The sequence below is a fragment of the Trichosurus vulpecula genome, chromosome 6, assembly GCF_011100635.1.
Source record: "Trichosurus vulpecula isolate mTriVul1 chromosome 6, mTriVul1.pri, whole genome shotgun sequence".
Taxonomy (NCBI): Eukaryota; Metazoa; Chordata; class Mammalia; order Diprotodontia; family Phalangeridae; genus Trichosurus; species Trichosurus vulpecula.
The window spans coordinates 46695090-46720963 of record NC_050578.1 but is presented as its reverse complement, the minus strand read 5'-3'; the positions used below and the strand labels follow the sequence as shown (position 1 = coordinate 46720963).

Genomic DNA, 25874 nt, shown 5'->3' with positions numbered 1-25874 from the left:
TCTACGTACACACAGAATGTTCCAAAATCTTAGTACAGTTTTAAGCTATTAAAGCATACATCAACATGCAATGCATACACTCACATATACATCCCCATGCACATATGGAGGAGAGGAAGAGAGACAAAAGGAAAAAAGGGAAGGAGGAAGAGGAGATAGAAGGCTGCCTTGAAACCAGAAAGTTCATGTACCACATCTGATACTTACTGCTTCTGTGACCCTGGCTGTGTGGCACTCTAGGCACCTGGAAGACTACAAATTGCTGGGAAGATTGCAAGCAGTCTCCTTGCTTTGATAGAAGGACTTTCCTCACCCAGGAACACCCCATACCTAGGTCCAGTCTCCATTCATTAGACTCAGCTGGGGGTTTAAACTTTGCCTCTGACATTTACTAGGTACATGACCACGGTATTCTCAGTTTACTTCCTTAATTGCAGAATCGCCATAATAATGCCTGTAGAGCCTCCATAGGAACGTCAAGAGGAACATGAGATGAAGTATGTAAAGTGATGTGTAGACCTCAGAGTAATATATTATATGCCAGCTTTTATTTAGCTTCCTCCTGGGATTTGGGTTGGCTTCACCAGGTGAACCTGATCCCAGCCACACCCAGAGCAAGCAAAAAGAGTCTCTTGTAAACTTCTGAAGTTTTAAGTCTGAGTGATTCAGAGAATAGTGACTCCCCTCCCCTCCCCCTTGGATAGAAATAGGGAACATGGGACTCTTTTTGTAGGGAAAAATGGTAAAGCTTGTTTTTAGATACAGCAAATTTACAGTTAAACAGGATGAATTCTACATTTTCAGCCACAGCCAAAATGTTCACCTGTATTACTTATTTATACTTTTTTTTTGTTTTTGTTTTCCGAAACAATCGGGGTTAAGTGACTTGCCCAGGGTCACAAAGCTAGTAAAAGTCAAATGGCTGAGGCTGGATTTGAACTCAAGTATTCATCCAGAGCCAGTGCTCCATCCACTGCCCCACCTACCTGGCCCTATCTGAAGTGGTTTTTTAAAAAAAGTTTTTTTAATTTGATTTAAATTTTTTTTTAGCTGGCCCTATTTATTACAAGGAGAGCTTCTGTGTGTAGATGGAGGGATTTGGTGGGTAGTAATAGTGATAGATGCAAAGAACAAATGAAAGAACACGAATGAAGCGTTTGTATGTTGATACGTTCATATTTGTTCATGTCTGTCAATTTCATAATGAAAAACATTTTTTTAAAGTGAAAGTCAAGAGACTAATCTGATGAGAGATAAGAATTTGGGAGTCTTTAAGTTGGCAAAAGCTGTTTTGGGGGGGAGCTTGAATTTCGTAGATAATTTCTTCCATTCTTCACTTGATGCTGCTTATGTGACAAAACCTTAATGTAAAGTTATTGCATGTGTTCTTAAATATTGACTTTACTTTTGCACGTTCAAACAAAGACACTCCCAATGAAATCTAAAAGCATTCACACAGTTGATGCCTTTGACGTCACAGAGACAAAGGCTACAGGCACAGTGCTACTCCTTTTTATATTACCCAGCTTAGGAAAGAAAAGTATGTGGCACACTGGGAAGCCACTCATTTGGGCAGCATCAAGAGGTTGTAATGCCCCAAGGGAAAATTTACATTGTACATATATACACACTGATATCATTTCAGCATGTAGGCATTGAGTTTATAATTTACTATCCTAGGAAATGGGTGTAAAACCTGGCCCAATAAAATGCATGACTAGATACAAAGTATGCCAAAGGTCAGCCGGTTGCTGTATGTTAACTCTATGCTGATTAATTCTATTCTTCCATTAAAAAAAATCAGTTTGAATTTTGGAATACAGAGGCTTCTTATAAATTTCTTCTTTAGCTTTTAAAGGCTTTCTGTCCTATACATACTGAATTCTGGGTATGGAACAACTTAAGTCTATGATTGACAGTCTTTTCCTTGAATTTTGTTTTCCGGACAAAAAGTTCGTTTTAAGAAAAAAAATGCATTAGAAGCTAGAATGAGGGGCTTAGGTCAGTATTGCTAGATCTACAAGATACTTTACTTAGTGATACAATTCTATGTCCTATCTTACTCATAAAATAATTCCCAACTCTATATTTATTAGCCCTGATTCATGCTGGTCCTCTATTTTGGAAAACATTTACAGGATACTTGACGTAAATTTCATAAGCCAGGTAAATTTTATGGTATATAGGAGAATGTTTTATTATATTCTTACTCTGTTCTTTCATTAAATGCTTTTGCTTCGAATGAACTGTGTCCTCTGGATGACCAGAGAAAAAGTAAAATACATTGGTAGGGACAGGGGACATTTTATCATAATGTTCCTACTCTGCCATTTCATTAAATGCTTTTGCCTTAAACTGTGTCATATGGCTGGTATGAGAACTAAACACATTGGTGGGGGCTCATGACTTACTGATTTGAGTGGATGTGGGTCAACAAAGCACCCTGAACCAGGGATTAAGATATTCTACATGAGGAGGGGGATCAAGTACAGAGGGAAGTGTTCCAAATATTCCAATATGGCAAAGGAACAGCAAACTGACTGGACTGGTGCCCAAATAACTTGTTCCTGCCTCTTTTTTGTTTAGTTTTTTTTTTCAGTTGTGCCTGACTCTTCGTGACCCCATTTGGGTTTTTCTTGGCAAGGATACTGGAGTGGTTCACCATTTCCTTCTCCAGCTCATTTTACAGATGAGGAAACTGAGACAGAAAGGGTAAAGTGACTTGCCCAGGGTCATATAACTAGGAAGTGTCTGAAGCCAAATTTGTATTCAGATCTTCCTGACTCCAGGTCCAGTGCTCTAATCACTGTGCCACCGAGTTACTGCCTCTAAGTTTTCAAACAGTATTAACTCTTACCTAGAATGCCCCCAACACCTCTTTTCTTCATGTAACCATATTCCTTCCACTTTCAAGGAAAAAAATATATGACAAGGTAGAAAGAAGCACTGCTGAAGACCTACCTCCATAGAAGGCTTTTTTGGGGTATGTGTGTGTCTCCTAATTTTAAGATCCCTTCTAAGCTATGCTGATATCCATTAGTTTTTCTTATTTTCATCTGTGCACCTTCACCTACGTTGTTCTACTTCATCCATTAGAATATAAGTTCTTTGAAGGTGTTTTATACTTTTTTTTGAGGGGGGAAGGCAGGGCAATTGGTGTTAAGTGACTTGCCCAAGGTCTCACACCTAGTAAGTGGGTCAAGCGTCTGAGGCCGGATTTGAACTCAGGTTTTCCTGACTCCAGGGCCAGTGCTCTACTCACTGCACCACCTAGCTGCCCCTGTTTTATACTTTCTATACTGTCTATTCTGTCTATACTACCTAGTATATATTGCTTTGTACAGTTTTGTTTTTTTAACTGAAGTTGGGAATTTCAATCCTTGTTTAGATAGCCCATTGAGACAAATTTTTTTCAAGTTAAAAATAGAATTTGATTGAGCCAGCATTTGTTAAGCACCTACTGCATATAAAGCATGTGGCTGAACACTGGAGGAAATGTAAAGTTTAGATATCCGCCTTCGGCGTGGTAGGATGATCGTGTACATATGGAGGCATCTCCCTCCCAAATGGTCATACTATTTGTGCCCAGCTTGTGGTAGAGCCTTCTGAGCTCAAATTGATATGATTAGCCAAAGCTAGACACACTCTATATTGACCATCACATTGTGATGTTATTTTGGTTCTCTTCAAGCATGAAGGACAAATAATATAAATAACATTAGCTTAGTGAAGAGTCCAAGGGGTATCTTTGCCAACTGCATAAAATCAGGGAAAACTTCCTGAAGGAGGTGGCATTTAGGATAGACTTTGAAGAATGGGTTAACGATTAAACTGGCGGTTCCCGGTGGAGGGAAGCATTAGGGGTGTGTGCAGATGTGGAATAGGATGTGCCCAGGTTACCCTCATCCTCATCCCTCCATAACTTCCTTCCTTTTTCAAAAAGGCCAAATTCAGAGCCTCTTCTATGAAAGCTCACCTATTACTCCCAAATGAAAGTTGCTCTTGTCCCCTTTCAAATCTCTTACGCCACTTTATCTAGGCCTCATCTTTGTGATGGCCATAATCCACTTAATATCAGGCTCACTTACCTTGTCCTTCAGAAAAGATAAATTTTATGAGGGCTGGGATGGTGATGCGTTTCAACTTCGCAGTCCTGAAACCAACCTTACATGGCCTATCAATACATTTCTGTAGAAGTGAATTGATCTGACTGACTCATCTCACTGTTTGGGTCATGGGAAAGTATAATCAAAAATTTTAGCTGTGATACCTGCTGGCAAAACCATTTTCCCCTAGAGAAGATTTCCTAGTTCCAGTTCACGTACATTTGTATCTCAATACAAAGCCAACTGTCATTTTCACAGGCACTAAAAGCTTGGCAGTGGCATCTGCAAAGTAATCTAACTCCTGGACTTTGCCTTGCCCTAGAAACCACAAAAGACTTCCCATGGGACCTGGGGAATGAACTGTTTCACAGTACTCTTCTGTCTCCTTTTGCTGAATTAACTGAACACGTTTCTTCACAAGAACCAGTCATTAATGCTTTAGAAGGAATTTTGTAAGGACAAATTAGCTCAAACTACATCGACATTTTTTTTTTCCCAGCTGAAGAATAGGAATCTTGTTGGGGAGTGGAGAACTTGCTCATAGTTTTCAGAAATGCTTTAAGAAGCTTTTATCTGTAATGTTAGGCACATTCTGGGTGTAAACTTAATTTGGGATTGACATTATATCACTAAGGAGTGAAAAAGAGGAGAAGTGGCATAATGGGAGGACTTTGTAGTCAGAGGATTTGGGCTTAAATCCTAGCTCTTTCTATCTATGTGGCCTTATCTCTCTAGATTATCATGCTATCAAATGCAATAATATTTGCAAAGTACTTAGCACAGTGCCTGGCACACAGTATAGGCCGGGGTGGGGGGGCCACAGGTTCCCCACCCCTGGTATAGGCACTTAATAAAAACTCATTCCATTTTCTTCCCTTCTGAATGCCTCAGTTTCTCAGATTAGAAGGTTGGACAAACTGGCCTCTAAAGTCCTTTCCAGCTTGAAAAATCTATGCTCCAGTGATTGAAATTTGCCCTTATAGGACTTTGGCTGTCTCCTCATCTGCCCTCTCTTCTTAACCTGACTGGTGCTGGGCTGGGGAATAACAGTACTTTTCTACTGCTTTTTATTTACTAAAAGTTTACTTAGCATTTATTAAAGAACCTGAGATTGTGTCTTTACAGCTGGCCAAGCCCTTTAGTTTTTAGATGAGGACACAGAGATGGTGACTTGCTCAGGGTCACACACTTAGCTACTTGAAATTGAATCAGGATCTAAATCCAAATTTTGCTGACTCCAAGTCTAGCACTCTTTTATCTCCTACTCCACACTGACCCTTTTAGAATTTTGGCCCTTCTTCGTATCTCCAGAGCTTAGAACAGTGCCTGGCACATAGTAAGCCTTTAATAAATGTTTGCTGACTGACTGAAAGATTAACTAGATGGCTGGCATGACGTTACACAATAGGACCCGTCAACCCAAAAAGCACGCTACCCTTGACAGTTCACCGTGTTCAAAGGTATTTATGCTAGAGGATTCTGCGCCTGCCAGTGGGATCATGCTGGTTGAGAGTGGCTGCAGGTTTTATTTCATCTGGGATTACAACTATTGATTTCTATCAAAGGGTACTCCAGGTGAACAAGTTAAGGATCTCTGAGCCTTAGCAATTATAAAATCAGAGTTGTGTGATTTAGATTTTTGCCTAAAGTTCCAGAATTGGCTTCATACTATCTAAAAATAAGACCAACCCACACTTTTTAATTGGGGTTATTTTTGTTTCTCTTTTTTTTCTTTCATAACAAATAGGACTTTGAGGACAAATTGAGGTGATAACAATATGTTTTGATTCTTGGCAAAATGCTTTAATTAAAACAGGAAAGTTGGGTTACAAATTCAAATGAAACAGTAGTTGAGCCTTTCCTTCAAATATAAGTCAGGTGACCCCCGTCTGAAATTTATTTTAATGTAAATGAATATACAAACATGTATGATGTGTATATGTGCATATGCAAGATGTCCCAAAAGTCTTATTTCAGTTTAAAGTACTCTCTCTCCTTCCCTTTCTCCTTTCTTCTCTCTAATATATGTGCATGTTTATGTATATGAAATTATAAAACTGTGCCGCTAACATACTTGGAATCAATTTTTAAAGATAACAGTTTCAAATGAATGGCTAAACAAATTGTACATGAATGTAACGGAATTGTTACAGAGAAGGAAGAAATAATGAGCATGATAAAGAGAACATGGGAATGCTTACATACATTGGCACAGACTGAAGTAAGGAGAGCCAAGAAAACAATACAAAGGCACAGTGATGTAAGTGGAAAGACCCAGAATGACAAAAACAATCGAAGGTGAGCACTGATCAATTACAAGGCACAAGTAGAGTCCCAAAGAAGGAAGAGAAGATCCCTCCTCGCTATCCCTTAGTAGAGATAGGAAGGCCACAGATGTGGAACACTGAATATATTTTGAGGCTTTTTTTGATATTTGGATTTTACCAATTTTCTTTCTCATTTCTTTTAAAAAATATTTTTGTCAAATGGGATGGCTTTCTAGGAGATGTTTAGGTGATGTAAAAAAAAAAAAAGATAGCAAGGAAAATATATTTTGAAAACAGAACAACAGTTTCTGCGACATTAATGCCAAATCCCAGATTTCATCACTGATTTAATTCATTCCTGAAATTTTTTCTTGCCTTGCCAGGGGGATGGGACAGCAACCAGAACCAAATTCTGCCCGAGGTTTTAGTGGAGGAGGTGGTGGTGGTGCAGTGTGGCGTAGACAGCAAAGGGGAGGGTAACATTTAGTTACTACTACTATATGAGGGACATCCTACTCTATTACTGTTTGTGATAAATGCCTCAGTTCCTCATCTATAAAGTGAGCTGGAGAAGGAAATGGCAAACGATTCTGTGTCTTTGCCAAGAAAATCCCAAATGAAGTCACAAAGAATCAGAAACAATATATCATACACTATGAGAAGAACTGGGTATAGCCAAAGAAGTTTACATTTCTTTCCTTCTTTTTTGAGGGGGGAAGGCAGGGCAATTGGGGTTAAGTGACTTGCCCAAGGTCACACAGCTAGTAAGTGTTAAGTGTCCGAGGACCCATTTGAACTCAGGTCCTCCTGACTCCAGGGCTGGTGTTCTATTCAACCTAGCCACCTGAAGTTTACATTTCTAATGGGGGAAATAACACATAAGTGATTAGGTACATAAGATATACACAGAATAGATGGAAAGTAATCTTAGAGACAAAGGCACTAGGACCCGGTTGGAACAGGGACATGGGGGTGGTGGCAAAGACAGGAAAGGCCTTTTTTTAAAAAAAAGTTATTTATTTATTTTTTTAAGGAAAGGCCTTTTAAAGAAGGTGGGTGAACTTTCAGTTGTCTTGAAGGAAGCCTGGGAAGGTAAGAGTGCTTGGCTTGGGAGTTGAGAAGAACTGCGTTTGAGTCCTATTCCTGATACCTATTGGCTCTCTGAGCATGGGCAACTCGCTAAACCTTTCTGAGTCTAGTTTCTTCTTCTATAAAGTGAATAATAAAACCTTAAGTACCTACCCCACGGCATTGTTGTGAAGCTCAAATGAGACCATGTATATAAAGCCTTTGCAAACATGGATATTTAGAGCTATGGGTTGAAGTTTGGGACAGTACTTTCCCTCAATTCTTGTGTCGCTAAAGAAGATTCCCATTCGTTACAGCTAGGTTAAAATAGTGGCTGGCCTATCTCTCCAGGATGGTTCCATAGAAATCCCCCTCTTCCGGGTGACCCTCTCTGGCTATACTTGCCTGACTGGTGTTCTCAGTCTAAGACACTTCCTCACCTACCTCAGTGGCTTTGTAAGTCCCCCACGGCTGGAATGCCTTCCCTCCTCATCTCTGCCTCGTGGAGCCTTACCTTCCTTCAAGACTTCACTCAAGTGCTTACTTTCAAGAGGTCTTTCTTCATGGTCCCAGTCTTTAGTTTCCCACCCCCAACAACTCATTGTAGAGTGGCTTTGCACATATCCTGGATCACTTCATCTGTTATTGTGAATATTCTTAGTAGGATGTAACTACCTGAGGGCATGAACTGTCTCATTTTTGTATCTGTATCCCTAGCACACAGTAAGTATTCAATTTCTTGCCTGTATTCATTTCTAGAATATCAAACTACCAAATTAATTAAAGGTATAAAGCCAGTCCTCACATATCTACCATAAGATTCATGTTCTCAGATGCTTCCTTGTCCCCTACTCCCCACCGCCACTTCAATCTAAAGACATTCATTAAGTCTTATTCACGTTTCATATGAATATAAAATGATGACCGATCTACTCTCTGGGAAGAATAACTAATAATTCCAACTAAAAGTCACCTCTTTTCACACATTCCAAGTTCTTCCACCTTGCATCAGTGAAACTGAAAGAGTATGGTGGCTCTTAGTGACAAGCACTTCATTAAGTCTATACTAAAGACTCTGGCTCTGTGCCTTAAGTCTATCTAAACACTACTATTAATATATTATATAAAATATAGTATGTGATATATACTACTAATATTATATCAACAATATAATTAATATATTATATATTAATAATATAATGTGACATAATAAATCTAGTATGTATAATTGATCACTCTCTCCTGGCTGCCTGAAATATACCAAACAAACAAGCCTTGTAGATGTTCACTCACAACTCTGCAGGAAGCCAGTAAAAATGCCTATTTCTCCTCCCTAAAGTCACCAGCACTTAGGAGCATTATCCGCTAGAAGTAGGCAATACCCACACAATATCATTGTTACAATGACTATCTTAGCTATGTGGCACAGTGGATAGAGTGCTAGACTCGAAACTAGGGAAGACTTGAGTTTGAATCCTGACTAAGTCACTTACTAGTTGTGAGACCCTGGACAAGTCACTTAAACCTCCCTCACCCTCAGTTTCTTCATCCCCAAACTGGGGATAAGAATAGTATCTAATTCCCAGGGTTGTTGTGGCGGTGAAGTGGCATAATATTTGTAAAGTGTTTTGTAAACCTCAAAGTGCTATTATCATTATCATTGCTATTAATGAATAATTCACCCCAACCAACTTTATTTAACCACACAGATTTATTATTCAGGTCCAAATAACTAGGAAACCTCAAAAAGCAATCCAAGAGTAAGTGCTAGGACATTCAAAATTCTTTGTCACCATGGCCTAAAACACTAATTTTAGCAACAGCATTTGTTCTTATATCACTTTCATTTCTAAATATATTCTTCTCTAATCAAAACCCAAACAAAGCCAAACAAATCAACTTCATGATAGGGATGGAGACTAGTCCTGTGATTTCATGGACATAGGGAATGGATCCATAAGGAAACACCCTTCACCAATGCAGGTCAACATTTTCCCTGCAATATAGTCTCAGAGAATTGCTAAAAGCTCTGAGACAGTCAGTAATACCTGCACAGATTCATGCAGCTAACTTGTGTCAGAAGCAAAGAGGTCAACTTAGGTCTTTTCATTGTGAGGATGAAATCACACCCTATTTGTAAAGTATTCACACCCTATTTTTTGTAAAGTATTTTGTAAACCTTAGAATGACACGAATGTGCATTATTACTATTATTAATTAATCTACCCCAATCAAGCTTTTTTTTTTTAAAACAAGGCAAGTCCTTTACTACTCCAAGCTGCCTCCACATCCATCCATGACAAAGAATTTTTAAGAAGGGAAAAAAAGCTGCTTGGTAGAGCTAGCCAGACACCAGCTGTTCGACAATCTAGGCACTGTTCCACACCCTTACTCTCCCACCTTTGCACGGAGGGGGGAAGGAGATGCATTTTCCTTTTTTTTTTTTAATGGGTGGGGCCAAGCTTGGTCTTTATAATTGCACAATGTTCAGTTTTGAGGGCTTTTTTTTTTTGGTGTTTTTTTTCCCCCAGGAACATTATCACAATGGTTGTACTGTAACTCATGGCTCTCTTCTCAAGCCTCTCAGAATTCTGCTAATTCAATATTTCTTACAGCATATTAGCATTCCAATACATACATTCATGGACCATAAATTTGTTTAGCTATTCCCCAATCAATTACCATCTACTCCGCTTTCAGTTTCATGGTACCACAAAGTGTTGCAATGAGTACTTTCATGTCTGTAGGGTCTTCATTTCTATCACTGACCTCCTTGAAATATATGCCTAGCAGCAGGATCTCTAGGTAAAAGGGTGTAGTCACTTTAATAATTTTCTTGGCATAATTTCAAACTGCCTTCAAGAATGGTTGAACCAATTCATAGGTCCACAGAGGTAAGTACGCTGATCTTTCCACAGTTTTACCCCAATATCAATTCTTCCCACCCCTTTTTAGGGGAAGTTAGATGGTGCAGTAGTTAGAATGCTGAGCCTGGACTTCTCTTCCTGAGAGCAAATATGGCCTCTGCCACTTACTGGCTATGTGATCCTGGGCAAGTCACTTAACCCTGTTTGCCTCAGTTTCCTCATCTGTAAAATGATCTGGAGAAGAAAAAGGCAAACCACTCCAATATCTTTGCCAAGAAAGTGCTAAATGGGGTTAGAGACTAAACAACAACAAACACCTTTTATCATCATTATTTTATCTTTATTATCATCTTTATTTATTTTACCATCTTTACCAATTTGCTTAGGGTGAGGTGGAACCTAAGAGTTGTTCTGGTTTACACTCTGACTTAGAGAAATATTTCATGTGATTCTTAATATGATGCAATTCTTTTGAGAATTGTTTATATTCTTTAGCTATTTATCCATTAGTTTTTATATATTTGATTTAGCTCCTTATATATTTTAGGTATCAGACCCTTGTCAGATATATTTGATAAAGATACTCCTCCCTCATGATGGCTTTCCTTTTCATCTTGGTTGCATTGATTTTGTTTGTGCAAAAGCAATTCAATTTCATGTAAGTGAAAATTTATGGATGAGGAAGTTCAGTCTCAGAGAGATTAAATGATTGATCTAATGTCAATCAGCTAGTAAAGAGTCTTCCTGACTCCAAATCCAATGCTCTTTTCCATTACACTATGCCTTTGCCATCTACTAGAATTAGAAAAGGATATACCATGTATATAGATAAAGAAATATACAGTGGTTTTAGGAATAAAAGCTCACTAACAACTAGAGGACTCCAGAAAGTCTTGAAGTAGGAGTTAGCTCCCAAGCTGAGCCTTGACCTAAGAGGTACAAGTAAAGAAGGAAGAGCTTCTAGGAGGGAGGGTAACCCCTGGGAAGGCTGGGAATATTGAAAGCTAATAGGTCAATTTAGCTGGAATACAGAGAGTGCATAAAAGGGAGCATTATGAGTAACAGATGACTCCCCAGCTAATACTCTCCTTCCTGGCCTCTATGTCTCCTGAATGGATACATTTAATACTTTACACCCATGCTACTCACATTCACATTTTCTGCTACCATCTTATTACTGCAGGAAGTACTATTTAACAAGTGCCAACAATATTCAAGCTATAGTCCAGAATATGTAATTAGGCACAGTGTCATAAAGAATTAATTCTAATAGGTTTGGACTATAGCTAAGAGGGCCATTATTAAAAGGATTCAGTTTTGAGCTTCTGCCTTACATTTGATAAAAAAAAGAAATCTTCTAAGAATTAAGAATCTGCTTAAGGATTTGTAAAGTGGCCCAAGAGGAATTAGTAAGCATGCCATAAAGTCAGAGGTAATCCTTAACAAACGCTTCCTAAATCACTTCCTAAATTACTGCAGAATCTGTCCTGAGGTACCCATGTCATTCTGCAAAGTAAACTTTAACTACTCCAGATATCCAAACAGAATTCAAGGGGAAAGTGATATTTCTGCTAAATAAATTAAAACACCTTACAGGACTGTTACTGTTAACTGCAAAACATGGATATTACTCAAGTGTGTGTATAGTAGCAGTTATAGCCTATTTAGTGTCATGGGACCCTTTGGCAGTCTGGTGATGCCTATAGACCCCATTTCAGAAAAAAAAATGTGAATGCATAAAATATAATACCTATAATTACAAATGAAGTCAATTGTATCAGAACAGACTTAGAAACAGTTCACAGACCCTTGGTTATGGGCCCCTTAATTCGGAATGAATTCTGCACAAGCCATTTTTTTGTTCAATGAGTTTACCAGACTTAGGTTTTGGTAAACTTTTTGGGAGGTGACAGTGGAAAGAGCCATCGATTTGGAAATGAGGAAGCACAGACAGTCAATCGATAAACATTTACTAAATACCTACTCTGTGCTGGGGATACAAAAGGCAAAAATCAAACAGGTCTCTTGGAACTCACAATCTGGCGAGCGAGACATCATGCAAATAACTATACACAAACAAGCTATCTATGGTATAAATTGGAGATCATCAATAGGGGCAAGACAGTAGAATTAAGAATGATCAGGGAAGGCTTTTCATAAAAGGCGGGTTTCTAGTTGAGACTTGAAGAAGAAAGATGGGGAATCCAGGAGTTAGAGATAAAGAGGGAATTCCAAGTGTGAGAAATAGCCAGCGAATGCCCAGAGTCAGGGGAGGGGAGTCTTGTTTGGCCAATAACATGGAGGGCAGTGTCACTGGATTTCCTAGAGATGGAGAAAAGGGAAACCACCGGATCATTCTCTACCCCTGAATCTAGCAAAGTGTTTGATGTTCACTTGCACCAGGCCTGTCTTGTGTTTGGCTTGGTGCTCCTAAGAGAGCCTATTAAATGTACAGCAAACCAAATGGTGCTTCTGATGAGGCAGAACCCATTTTCAAAATGTAAGCATTTTGTTCTAATTAGCTTTGATTGCAGTACTCTCTGGGGGCCTGATTTGGCAGTCAATACCTACGGAAATGAAGGTTTCAGAGTTGTACAGGCCATAACGGGTCATTGTGTGGCAAACGGGCATGTCATTCAAAAGGAGATGGGATCGGGCCTATCTGCTCAGGCTAGCTAGGTCCCAGCAATGCCTCCTGGAAAGGACCAACCAAGCTTTTCTGAATTCATTAAATTCCTTTCAGAGACACTGCAGCTCTTCACTGCTCACCAAGAAGAGGTTTTCATTTAACTTCTGTGTGCCTGTCTCACTCCCTTCCCCACAAAAACGCAAAAAAATACCTAATACTGCTCTCTTTGGGACATATGGGCTGAAGCCAGCTTCCTGAATACATTAGGCAAAGAAGAAATTTTATCTCCTTCTCCCCTTAGAAACCAAAGCTGGTAGTTATTACACCATCCCCTCTGGATGACTCGCTCAGTCCACATTGCCACTGATGGCAAAATGATGCTGAGCTCTTCTTCCACCTTCCCAGGTGGAGTTCCCGTTGATGGCAAATGAAAAAACAACTTTAAAGGGTGGAGGATAGAGCAAAGTCAGACTGTTGATCCAGGTGTTTCTGGCTGCCATAAAGGCTGAAGACAAGAACTGACTGCAAACATCATCTGAGTGTGAATGTGTCCTGTCGTGAATTAGAAGAATGGCCTTTACTCTCTGAAGCCTGGGAGCAGCTGGAAGACATGTTTCATTCATTCACTGACTATTTATGGAATACCATGGGCAACACTGTGCTTAACACTGTGGGGAATGCAAACAGGGACGCCTTCAAGGATCTTATAACAGTGGTCTCCAAACTTTTTTTTTTTAAATCACATCAAGAAAATATTTTTGCACATGCAATAGATGTGTATTTATTTATAAATTATATACATATGCCACTGCATATTATGTCCATTCTAAAACATACACAAAATAGAACTTAGAAAATAATGATAAAATAAACGGGATTTAAAAGTAATTTTTAGTTTTAACAGTGCAAAAAACATTTTTGCTTTCTCTTAATATATGTATATTCATGTGTTTGTATATACATATACAATACATAATTTATATGTATATGTGTGTGTGTGGAGAGAGAGAGAAGGGAGAGAGAGAGAAGGGAGGGAGAGAGAAGGGAGGGAGAGAGAAGGGGAGAGAGAGAAAGAGAGGGAGAGAAGGAGAGAAAGACAGAGGGAGAGAGTAAGAGAGAGATGAGAGAGGAGGGAGGGAGGGAGGGAAGGAGGAAGAGAGAGAGGGAGAGAGAGAGAGAAAGAGAGAGAGAAATGAGAGAGAGGGAGAGAAGGAGACAGAGAAAGGGGGGGACATAGAGAGAAAGAAAGAGGGGGAGAGAAGGAGGGCAATGTTCTTGAATATATTTCATTATTTTTCAAAACCTTGATTTGACACTTGGTGATAACAGTTACTTGAAAACTGCATTCTAAGTCCATTGCTAAGAAACTTGACCTGAGGTGAGAAGGGTCTATTTAGTAGTGTGCTGAGCGACAGGTGGGGAGAGATCCCTCTCTGCCAGGGGATCAGTAACAAGAGCCAACTACTTCTGCCGTAACTTATCTGTAAGTAGTTTGTCTGACAGACAGATTACTTAAATATACACGAAGACAGATATATGCAGAAATACTTTGACTTTTAAAAATAATTTTTGCAAAGGGTAAGAATATATATAAATGCACTCCCTAAATCCTAAGAAATCAGAGCAACAGAGGGGATGGCCTCTTGGTCATTCATACTCTGTACAGGGGGAGATGCAGCCCACTCTTCCCCTCATTAGTACATCAATGACACTGCCCCCCGCCCTCAACCCCAGGGTCAACATTCACTTATTTCCATGGATGTTTGTCTTAAGACTTTTCTTCACTCACACAGAGACACACAATCCCACATAATGTCACCATCACTCATTTTTTATCAGCTAGAAATGGTCTTGAGACCAGTCATTATACTGCTAACATTCTTTTCTATTGAAGGTCCTGCAGACTGCTTCAACGGTGGATATTAACAACTGCTTTTTGTAGTTGAATAAAAGTATCAGGATGTAAGCTTGTCCTATGAAGGCTCGCTAGAAGCATCCTTGGTATAACTCCAGTAGCAAACAGGATGACAGTGCTGCCTTGCATCTTTTCATCTCCTCTGCTAGATTTAATGATGATTAATAATAATAATAACATAACAATAAAGATGATGATTTTCCCCACTGCCTCATTGCTTATGACTGAGATATCTGTCAAGGCAGCTGAGGGAGGTGGGGGTGTTGACCAGATTGCTCCAATAAACATTTTTCACTGAATCAGATGGAAATCCTGAGTTCATACCTTCCCTCCTGACATTAGGAGGGATGCTGGGCTGGGCTTCAGTCCTTCACAGCCTTCGTCTTCCAAGGATCCTGCCCCCCGCCTGCCGCCACTGCCCCGATGGGTTATCATACGCTGGCATCAGTGGCCCAGTGGCGAGCTGGCGGGAAAAGGACTCCGACAAGGCTGGCTTTCTCCATGGCTGCATTTCTCTGGTGATGAGGACCTGGAAATGAAGTCACTCCAACCTAGAACTTGCTTGGGGTTAGGAAGGGAGCATGAGGTCAGGTGGTGTTACCCCCAAAGAGATACATCAGACCTCAGCCACTTGGAAAGATTGTAACCTCAACTTGGACACCCCCTGCAGTTGTGTAGGCATCACTGGGAAAATCCCCCCTCCTACCTCCCAAGAGAAGCACACACTGTCCCCAAGATCATCTTGTGGAGACTCCTACCAGTGAAGCAGATGGTAGGGGAGTGTTGTAGTAGTAAGGGTCAGATACATCCCATCTTCAGATTAGTTAGTCCTACAAGACATACCCTCATGGATTATGTCATGCAGTCCCTGGGATGTACACAACCCACTTTAGAGACCACTGCTATACAGAGTGAAACGGCCCTGGAAAATGCTGAGCATAGGAATGATGAGATATAGAAGCATTTGGTTGTGCTATCCAGGAAAACTTCCCTACAAAGAACTTACAATCAGTAGAGGAGGTAAGATACGTACATACAGAGAGACATGGTAAAAACCAAATCTAATCGGTACACAGCAGAGCTACACCCAAAGTGGCAAGGAGAGATTGGCAGGGGTTCTTAACCTATCCATGAGCTCTGTTTAGAAAAATATTTTTATAACTATTTAAACATCATTCTGAGGAGGGATCCATTGGCTCTACCAGACTACCAAAGGAGTTGTTGTTCAGTTGTTTTAGTCATGTCTGACTCTTCCTGAAACCATTTGGGATTTTCTTGGCAAAGATACTGAACTGGCTTGCCATTTCCTCCTCTAGTTCATTTTATAGATGAGGATTACGTGACTTGCCTAGGGTCATACAGCAAATAAGTGGCTGAGGCCAGATTTGAACTCAGGAAGATGAATCTTTCTGACTCTAGGCCCAGAGCTCTTCTCTATCCACTGTGCCACCTGGCTGCTTTACCAAAGGGGTCCATGGCACAGAAACTGGTTAAGAGTCATTGCTTCAAAGGAAGGGGGTGATTACTCTTAGACAGCAGGAGGTAGGGCAGTATAATGGAAAGTGGCTTTTGAGTCACAGAACATGGGTTCAAATCCTACCTCTGACAATTTCTTTCAGTGTAATTTTGGGTAAGACACTTTTGTAAGCCTCGGTTTCCTCATCTTTAAAATGAGGAGGTTGGGTTGTATGACCTCTCAAGTGCTTTCCAGCTTAGATTTATGATCCCATGACTCAGAACTGGCTTCATGGAGGAGGTGGCATTTGAACTGAGCCTTGGTGGAGATGATGGACTCCAGGAGAAAGAGAAGGGGGGTAGAAAGGGGTAGGGCACCCTTCAGGCCTTGATAATAGTGAAGTCAGCAAAGCATCCAATGTGTCTGAAGAGAGTAAATTGTTTATTTAGTATGGTAAATAATAGGCACCCAAGAAATGATTTTTGAAGGAAGGAGTGAATAATTTAAGTCAATTAATGAAAACATGGAGTACTTGAAGGGAATAGTTAAGTGATCAAACCAGAAAAGCAGTTTGAGTTAGACTGCATAGGGCCTTGATTGTCATCCTGAGGAGGCTACGTTTTACAGTGGGCACCAGAGGTGGAGAGGACAAGTGAATAAACAGGGAAGTGATGTTAGGAAGCTGTGGATGCTTTGACAATTTCCAGGTTTGTTGGCCCAGGTTCTCTTTCAGTGATTCAGACTGCAAGCTCTTTATACTTTCATAAATAGACTTTGGGCAGTGAGGTGGCACAGTGGATAGAATGCCAGGTCTGGAGTTAGGAAGACCTGAGTTCAAAATCCAGCTTTAGACATGTACTGGCTGTGTGACCCTGGGGTAGTCATTTAACTCTGTCTCCATTTCCTCATCTGTAAATGAGGTGGAGAAGGAAATGGCAAACTACTCCAACATCTTTACCAAGAAAACCCCAAATGGGGTCATGAAGAGTCATACGTGACTAAAAAATGACTAAATCACAACGAAGATGGATTTTGGGAACTACTGATTTGTATCTATCTAGGCAAGTCCTTGGACAACCTGTTGTTCAACCCAAGACTTATCTCAAAAGCCTTTTCAACTCCGTGGGAGCTTCCAGGGCTTGAGCCCTCTTGTTGTAGCCTTTGAGATCCATTTGAGAATCTCCATTGCATGGTGAGGACTGTAATCTTCATTATGAATGACTCAACCAATCTGGTAGTCAGATGAGGGCTGGATAAGAGTGAAGATAGGGGGCCTGGAGTAAGAGGGGCTGGAGCAATGGCCTACACAAGGTCCACAACATGAGCATATCACAAAGAGAACAGGTGTGAGGAAGAATCAACCAGTCTGGGCATGAGTGCCTGTGAGGAGAAGGGAAGAGAGAACCAGCTTCAAGCACATGGGGGACAAAGGGTGTCATTAACACGCACAGGGAGGGGAGCCAGATTTCCGAGGAAAAGTTCTCCATACGTGATTTTGAGTTGTGCGGCCCAGAACTTGAAACAGGAAGTGTCAATTTTAACATAATTGAAGAATTACTTTATTCCTCCAATTTATAATTCTTGCTCTTGAAAAAAAATTACAATAGATTTATAGGATTTAGCACTGAAAGGGCTTTTAAAAAATAATCTAGTCCAGCTCCATTATTTTTACAGATACAGGGAGAGTAAGTGACTTGGCAAGGCCATGCAGGCAGCTGAGAACAAAGTCAGGGTTCGGTTCTTCAGCTGTAAAAAAAAAGCCTACCCTGGAACAGATGATCTCTAAGGCACCTTCTGGGCAGGTAGGTGGCACAGTAGATAGAGTGCTGGCCCTGGAGTCAGGAGGACCTGAGTTCAAACTAGCTAGCGTGACCCTGGGCAAGTCACTTCACCCTATTTACCTCAGTTTCCTCATCTGTCAAATGAGCTGCAGAAGGAAATGGCAAACCACTCCGGTATCTCTGAAGAAAAACCCCAAATGCAGTCATGAAGAGTCAGACGTGACTGAAACGCCTCAACAAGAAGGTACCTTCTTGGCTCTAACCTGCCATGATTGCATGGGCTCTGAATGATGTTAAAAGCAAGGTGATATTTTTTTTTCCATCTGAGGTGACTTCCTTTTCTCTTTTGGTTTCCCTGTCATCATATGAGCACAAGGGGAGTCTCATAGCTTCAGGAGACAGATATCAATTCCATGTACTTACACTATAAAATTCATTTTCTTTTTAGGTTTGTTGTTGTTGCTTTTGCCTAAAGTACTAGAATGAGAAATTAGGGGATGAAGTTTATAATTCTTTTGCTACACCAATTAGAATCTATATCCCCAAAAGTCTTAGTGCAGCTTTTAAGCTTTAATAGTCTCCTTCTTTAGAGAAAAGGAACTGCATCTTATTTAACAATGTCATTCCCACAGTCCCCTTCCTCCCCCCAAAAGGGATTTTTTTTTTTTTGGCATTAGCATGGTGCCTAGGACAAAACAGACACAAAACAGTTGTTTGCTAAATGTGTGAGAATCTGGTTCATGTGAAAGCCTTTTCTGATATTCCCAACTGCTAGTGTCTTCCCTCCCAAACGACCTTGTATTGAACTATTTTGTATTGATTTTCTTTCTCTCTCTCTCTATCTGTCTATCCATACATGTTTGCATATATGCATATAGGTACTACTATATATAACACGTATATATATATATATATATATACATGCATGCATACATGAATATATACGCACATACATACAAATGTGAGTGTATCTACGTACACACACACTTATCCAGTCCATCAGAAAGTGAGCTCCTTTTGAATAGGGACTGCTTCGTTCTTTGTATCTGTATCCTCAATGCCCAGCATAGTGCCTAACACAGTAGATTTTTATTAAAATTAATTTAAATTGAATTGGATTGAAACGAAATAACCACTGGTCTAGTAGATGCCTCCATGCTTACTCTCAGAAAAAAAAAATCGCCCAGTCCAGCAGCACCAGACATTTTTGTTTTTTAAAGCACAGCTGTTGCATTGTGGAGGGAATGAAGTTTATTAATTAAACATTTTGGAAGGGCCATTAAAAATGAATTATGGTAACCCTACTGAGATTGAACAGTAAGAGAAATGAATGATTTAGGGTCCTTCTGAGGGAGGTGCGGTGGCAGCTTATTGAGGTTACAGAGATAGCAGCATGACATTTTTGATGTTCTCTTACTGAGAAGCAGGTTACTATCAAAGGTGACCCTAACTTGGACTGACTGCTGTGGAATAATATTATCTAAAAGACCTGGGGGTTCAAATGATCTGTTACTTCAGTCACTAGCTTATGGAGATCTTCAGACACTGATGACCAAAAGTCATGCAGTCACCTAAGCAAATCACAGATTGTCTGTACTTGGGTTCTGTGGGATGGAAAAAATGATTGACTGATACTAGAAGCTTATGGTTCATACTGCTCAAAGGAATTCTTAACCTGGGGTCTGTGAACTTTTAAAATATATGTATATTGAGAATTATATTTCAATAGAATTAGTTTCTTTTGTAATACTCTGTATCTCATGCCTTTAAAAGCATTATTCTGAGAGAGGGTCCATAGGCTTTATCACACTGCCCCAGGAGATCATGACACAAAAAAGATTAAGAACCTCTTCCATATAGAAATGGGGTGGATCTGAATGAAGAAAAACAGAATAGAATCAATCACAGGTGAGGGACTTCTATCGTAGCTCTTAACCTCAATTAAATAGTACATGGCTGTCCATATCCTTTGACCTAGAAATCCTGCTGGAAGACAAAGACCCCAAAAAGTTCAAAAGAAGTTCTCATAGATGCCAGCCCTTCTTCTATTATCAAAAAACTGGAAACTAGGCGCTCATCAATTGGGAAATGGCTAGACAAACTGTGATACATTAATGTAATAGAATATTACTGCATTGTAAGAAAAGATTAAGAAAAATATGAAGGAATATTGGAAGATCGAGATGAACTCATCTAAAGTTAGCGGAACCAGGAATACTATATTCCCAACAAACACAACAGTGCAAATGGAAAGGACTACAACACCCCCACCAACGAAAACTGAACGTTGTGTCATTATGGTAATAAAGCTTGGCCCCAAGGCAGCCATGAAAAAATGTACCTCTCTCCTTTCCTTGCTAAGGGAAAGGGGACCTATGGGTATAGACCATCATATATACTGTCAGACTCAACTGATATGTTGGTTAATTTTAATGAACTATTGCTTTTTCCATCTCCTTTAATACAAGGAATGGCTCTCTGGGGAGAGGAAGAGGAAGAAATATATTTGGAAATGAAGGTGATATAAAAGAAAAATATCAATAAAGATTATTTTAAGATGTGCACAGTGTAGACAAAGACTGAATATGTTTACATACTAAAATGAAATGAAAAATAGGGAAGCTATACAGATAATTCAGGCAAAAAATACTCCCACTTTTATCTTAAATATCTAGATAGCTGACAAAGTATTTGGTTTAGTTATTGTAGGAATTATTTAACTTCACTCCTATTCTTGTTCATAAGCAAATCTGGGCTAAGACAAGAACCAGTCTTGTTACTCAAAAAAACTAACTGTTGAACTACAAAAATTGGTGGGGAAAAAGTTCTCATCAAGAGTGAATGAGGTAAAAAATATTTTCACTGATTTTTTAAAGAGGAAAAATACTTTTAAATATTGTTTAAGGGTTTTTTTTTTGGTATTTTTTCATCAAAATAAAGGACAAAAGCATTCTCTTAATCTAAAACATTGCATAAAACAATTTATTTTAAAAACTGTTTTGTCTGTAGATGGATCCGTATACATAAAGAAAGGCCATGTGTCATAATGGTTAGAAAGTCAATCTTAGAGGCTGTGGGGTGGGGGTGGGGGGATAGATTCAGGAAAACTTGGTTTCAAGTCCTCTCTCTCATACATCTTAGCGTTTTGACCGTGGGCCAGTTATATGACCTCTCAGATCTCTGGTAGTGGGAATGTTTCACAAGGAGAGTTTTTCCAAACTAAATCATGGTCTGATGATGCCCATTCCCTTTTGATATAGATATGCAGATACTGACATCTACATCCAGGTGTCTAGATATACATAGATCCACTAGACAGAGATATCACTATCCACATACTTATAGGACAATTTTGAAATTACTCAGTTTTGGCAAGGCAACTCTATTCAACTTTTCTCTATGAAAAGCAAATTTGCATGTAATAATAATGAAGTTACTTGATTGAATAAGTGAATTTTTAATTAAAATTTGCCAATATGTCCACTTTCTGCTACATAAACAACTGGCAAGGTAAAAATAGATACAGTTCTGAAGACTAATTTATGTCAATACTATTCTTGAAAATATACTGTATAGCCAGGGCAGCTAGGTGGCACAGTGGATAGAGCACCAGCACCAGAATCAGGAGGATCTGAGTTCAAATCCCTCCTCAGACACCTACTTGCTGTGTAACTCTGGGCAAGTCACTTAACCACCCCTCCAACTGCCTCAAAAAAGAAGATATATTGGATACGCAAACGAAAAAATGGCAGCAGGTTCTTTGGGATGAGGTCTTCTAACTCAGGTAGTTTTAGCCCACCAGATATTATTCTTTTATTATGAGAAGTATTTTTAAAAATTTGGTACTACATGTCCAAACATTTTCATGAAATGCATGCAATTGGAATTAGATTCAACGTGAGTGAAATGAAATTACAAAATTATCTTAGTGAATAAAGTCAGGTTAAGGAAATAAACTAGCTTTTTGAAAATTCCTGATGGTTTCTATGGTACAATACCTTAGCTTGCCTCATTTGGAGTTTTGTGTGCAATTCTGATCTTTTCCCTTAATAAAATACCTCTCTGGAGAAGGTCAAGAGAAAGAAGCACAGGGTGGCTCCGTGGAAGACCGGCGAACATAGAGCACTGAATTCTGAGGCATGGGACCTGAGTTCGAATGCCGAGTCTGTTGTTTAACCTGTGGGACCTTGAACATCTCACTAAACTTTTCTAGATCTCCATTTCCTCATTTCTAAAACAAAGGGGTTGGACTAAATTACTTGCGAAGCCTCATTTGACTCTGGTTTTATCACCCTAAAGATATCAAGTAAGTAGAGGGACTCATCAATAAGGAAAAAGTCAAAAAAAGTTAGGACTCTAATCTGAAAAGGTGGAAACAACATCAAAATCTCTACAATAGTGTTCGCTGAATGTCACAAAATGAAAGTTTCACTTTGGGAGGGTGGAAAAAAGGGAATTTCGGAACTTTCAGAAGGAAGTGCCACTTTACACAGCACTCGGTTAATATAAACTGCTTACTATACCAATGGTTAGTATGGATTGTAAATATAAATGGCCCCACATTAAATTGTTAAATGGAAACTCTTTAACACTCTTCTTATATCGTGGGGTGTGACTTCCAGTGGTCACAGGCTTTAGTACCAGAAGAGACTCCAGAGGTCAACTGCCAGGATTTCAGCATGTTTTAGGACTTCACTAAAACTACTCTCTCCAAGTCATCACCAATCTCTTAATTTGTTGTTGTTGAGTTGTTTAAGTCGTGTCTGACTCTCTGTGACCCCATTTGGGGTTTTCTCAGCAGCCAAGATACTGGAGTGGTTTGCCATTTCCTCCTCCAGCACATTTTACAGATGAGGAAACTGAGGCAAACAAGGATTAATTGAGTTGCTCGGGGTCATACAATTAGTAAGTGCCTGAGGCCAGATTTGAATGCACAAAGCTAGTCTTCCTGACTCCAGGCCTGCCTGCCTCTCTCTCTTTCTCTCTCTCTCTCTCTCTCTCTCTCTCTCTCTCTCTCTCTCTCGCAGTGGATACTGTGCCACCGGGCTATCCTGATCTCTTAATTAGCAGTCTGGTGTTTTGGATTTTTTTTTCAGTCTTCCTTCATTCAGCTCTCTCTGATGCTGCTGACTATTCTCTCCTTTCTGAACTTATGCAACACAACTCTCTCCTGGCTCGTCTCCTATCTGTCTGATTGCTGCTTCTCAGCCTCCTCTGCTGGCTCATTATCCAACTCATCCCCTCCCTCAGGGGCTCCCCAAGGTTCAGTCTTGGGCCTTCTCTTTCATCAACCTCATCAGCTCCCATGGGTTTAATTATCACTCCACAGTGATGACTCACAGATCTCTCTGTCTGTCCTGCCATCTACCACTCAATATGTCAAAAATAGAAATGTATCCCCTCCCCCTACCCACTCCTCTTCTAAACTTCCCTGTTTCCATCAGGGGCACCATTATTCCATTCTCCCAGGTCCATAGGTGTTATCCTTGACTGCTCACTCTCCTTCACACTACATATTCAATAAGCTGCCAAACCTGGCTGTTTCTATCTACACAATCTCTTACATCCAGGCCTTCACTGTAACACTTTAGTTCACCCCCTCATTGTCTATCACCTTACTCTCATCCTTAATAAAAGGATTTGTTCTGTGAAACTTGGACTCAGTCAAAAGGCTGCGCCCATGGACCTAGAAGACCACATGTGGCCTCGGGGTGCAGGTTCCCTGACCAAGATACTTATAAAGGCCTCCTAACTGGTCTTCCTGCTTCAAATGTCTCCCCACTGCAGCCCACCCTCCCACACAGCTGCAAAAGTAATTTTTTAAGTGAGGATCTGACCATGCCACTCCTCTATTCAATAAACCCCCTAGGAGAATATATAAACCTGTTTAGCTTTTAAGGCTCTTCTTCACTATCTGGCTCCAACCTAGATTTCTAACCTCACTGTAAATCCGTACAATGTCAGGCACAAGGTAGGTCTGTAATAAATATTGATTGATTGATTGATTTGATTAAGGTGGAGGAGGTAAATTGATGAGTGGAGAGAAAAAGAAGCCTATGTGCCAATTGGTGAGTTAGCTGACAAAGCACAGACCCAACAGGAGTCAACGCTGTGTCCCTGGACAAACAGGCCACCTGCTCCAGCACCAGCTGTCTGCTGATGGTCTAAGGCCGCTAAGCCTAGTACTCCAAAGCTGGAAGTTCATTTTCTGGCTCCAAGAATATGTCTGTCTGTTAAGTGACAGGTGGTACAGATAGAGATTGAAGCTGGGTTGGAGATGCTGGCTTTGCCTCTTTGCCAGGTAACAGGTGGTCACATCCGCACATCAGAATCAGCCAGGGGGTATGTCTGCGGCAGGGGCTAAGGTATCCTCTGGCTCTGGGGCTCTCTGGATGTACTGACAGAAGTGGATGCTTAAGATTGTCAAGACCGTCTTTTGTCAGAGTCTCCTGAGCAAGGGTCGCAGTCACAAGGAACACGTTAGTAAAACTGAAGCCTACTTTGGTACTGTGACTTTAAAATATCCACTTGGCGAAACTTCTATTCTGCTCTTTGTCTCTAAGCAAAGGAAATAGGTGGTCTAGTTCAAAAAGTGTTACCTCCTTTTTCTCCGCTACCTTAGCAAGAGGACTGAATCACTGAATGGGCAATCTGCTCAGTAATGATAATAACTAATATATACATACAGTAATAGATAATATCTAAAGTCTAAATATATATACTTTACATATAATATATAACAATGTACATATTATATATATAAAGTATAAATATACTTTGTGCTTTATATATATATATAATAATGTACATATTATACATATATAAAATATAACTATATATATACTTTATGCTTTAAGGTTTGCAAAGAACTTTGCATATGTTATCTCATTTGAACCTCCCAACAACCCTGGGAGATAGGTAGTATTATTTTTGTCATTTTACAGTTGGAGAAACAGGCTGAGAGACATTAAACTACTTGCCCAGGTTCATACGGCTAGTGAGTGGCTGAGGCAAAATGTGAATTCAGATGTTTCTGACTCAAATCCCGAGCTCCATCCACTACCGCACCTGGCTTCCTGTCCAGACCAAACCCTTCTTCTTCACCGCCCCCCGCAGCAGATTGATTGTTGTGTGACTGAAAAGCTATGTGAACTTTCTTAAATAACAGTTTCATATCACTGAGGCATCCAATTTATAATCAAAATATCAAATAAGGAAAAACCTCTCTAAATACCAATCCAAACAAAGGTTCCAGATGTCGACCTCACCGCGGTGTCCTGGCTGTTTCTCGGCAGTGAAATAAAGAGAGCTTACCTGAAGACTGCAAGGCTCAGTGACCACAGCACAAGAGGCTTCCTCAGCTCAAACTTTGCCCGTTTGTTCATCAGGTGCCGACCACCAAATATGAAGGCAGCATACAGAGCTGAAAACAAGAACGACTTCTTCCTATATAGCAAACCAGAAAAAAAAATGTGAGTCTCCCTTTAGTCTCCCATCAGTCCTTCAATGCTGATATTTCAGCGGGCTCATCCCTATGCGGCAATTTTCCTCCCTTGAAATTAAATCACATTTCATACCACTCCTGCTAATTGAAATCACTGGGAGCTGGCGATGCAAGACGCATTGATCTTTCTTGTGCCGAGAAATGTCCTTCTTCACCGAGGACAGAGGAGCTGGGCTGCCTAATTGGTGAATTGGACTATCTTTAGTTTCTCTCTTTGTAAGCAAGGTCGGCCCACAGATTACCCAACACATTTAAACTTGGTGCCAAGCACCGGCCTTTCT

The 25874-nt window shown here is 40.0% G+C and overlaps 1 protein-coding gene across 2 annotated transcripts in view; it reads right to left on the bottom strand.

The window, feature by feature from the left end:
- The window catches only part of ELOVL6 (ELOVL fatty acid elongase 6), a 158788-nt gene that overhangs the window by 43473 nt on the left and 89441 nt on the right, over positions 1-25874 (bottom strand). For both annotated transcript variants that reach the window (XM_036763176.1, XM_036763175.1), the window contains one exon: positions 25404-25535. In XM_036763176.1, coding sequence (XP_036619071.1) covers positions 25404-25535 — 132 coding nt within the window. The remainder of the gene's footprint in view (positions 1-25403; positions 25536-25874) is intronic.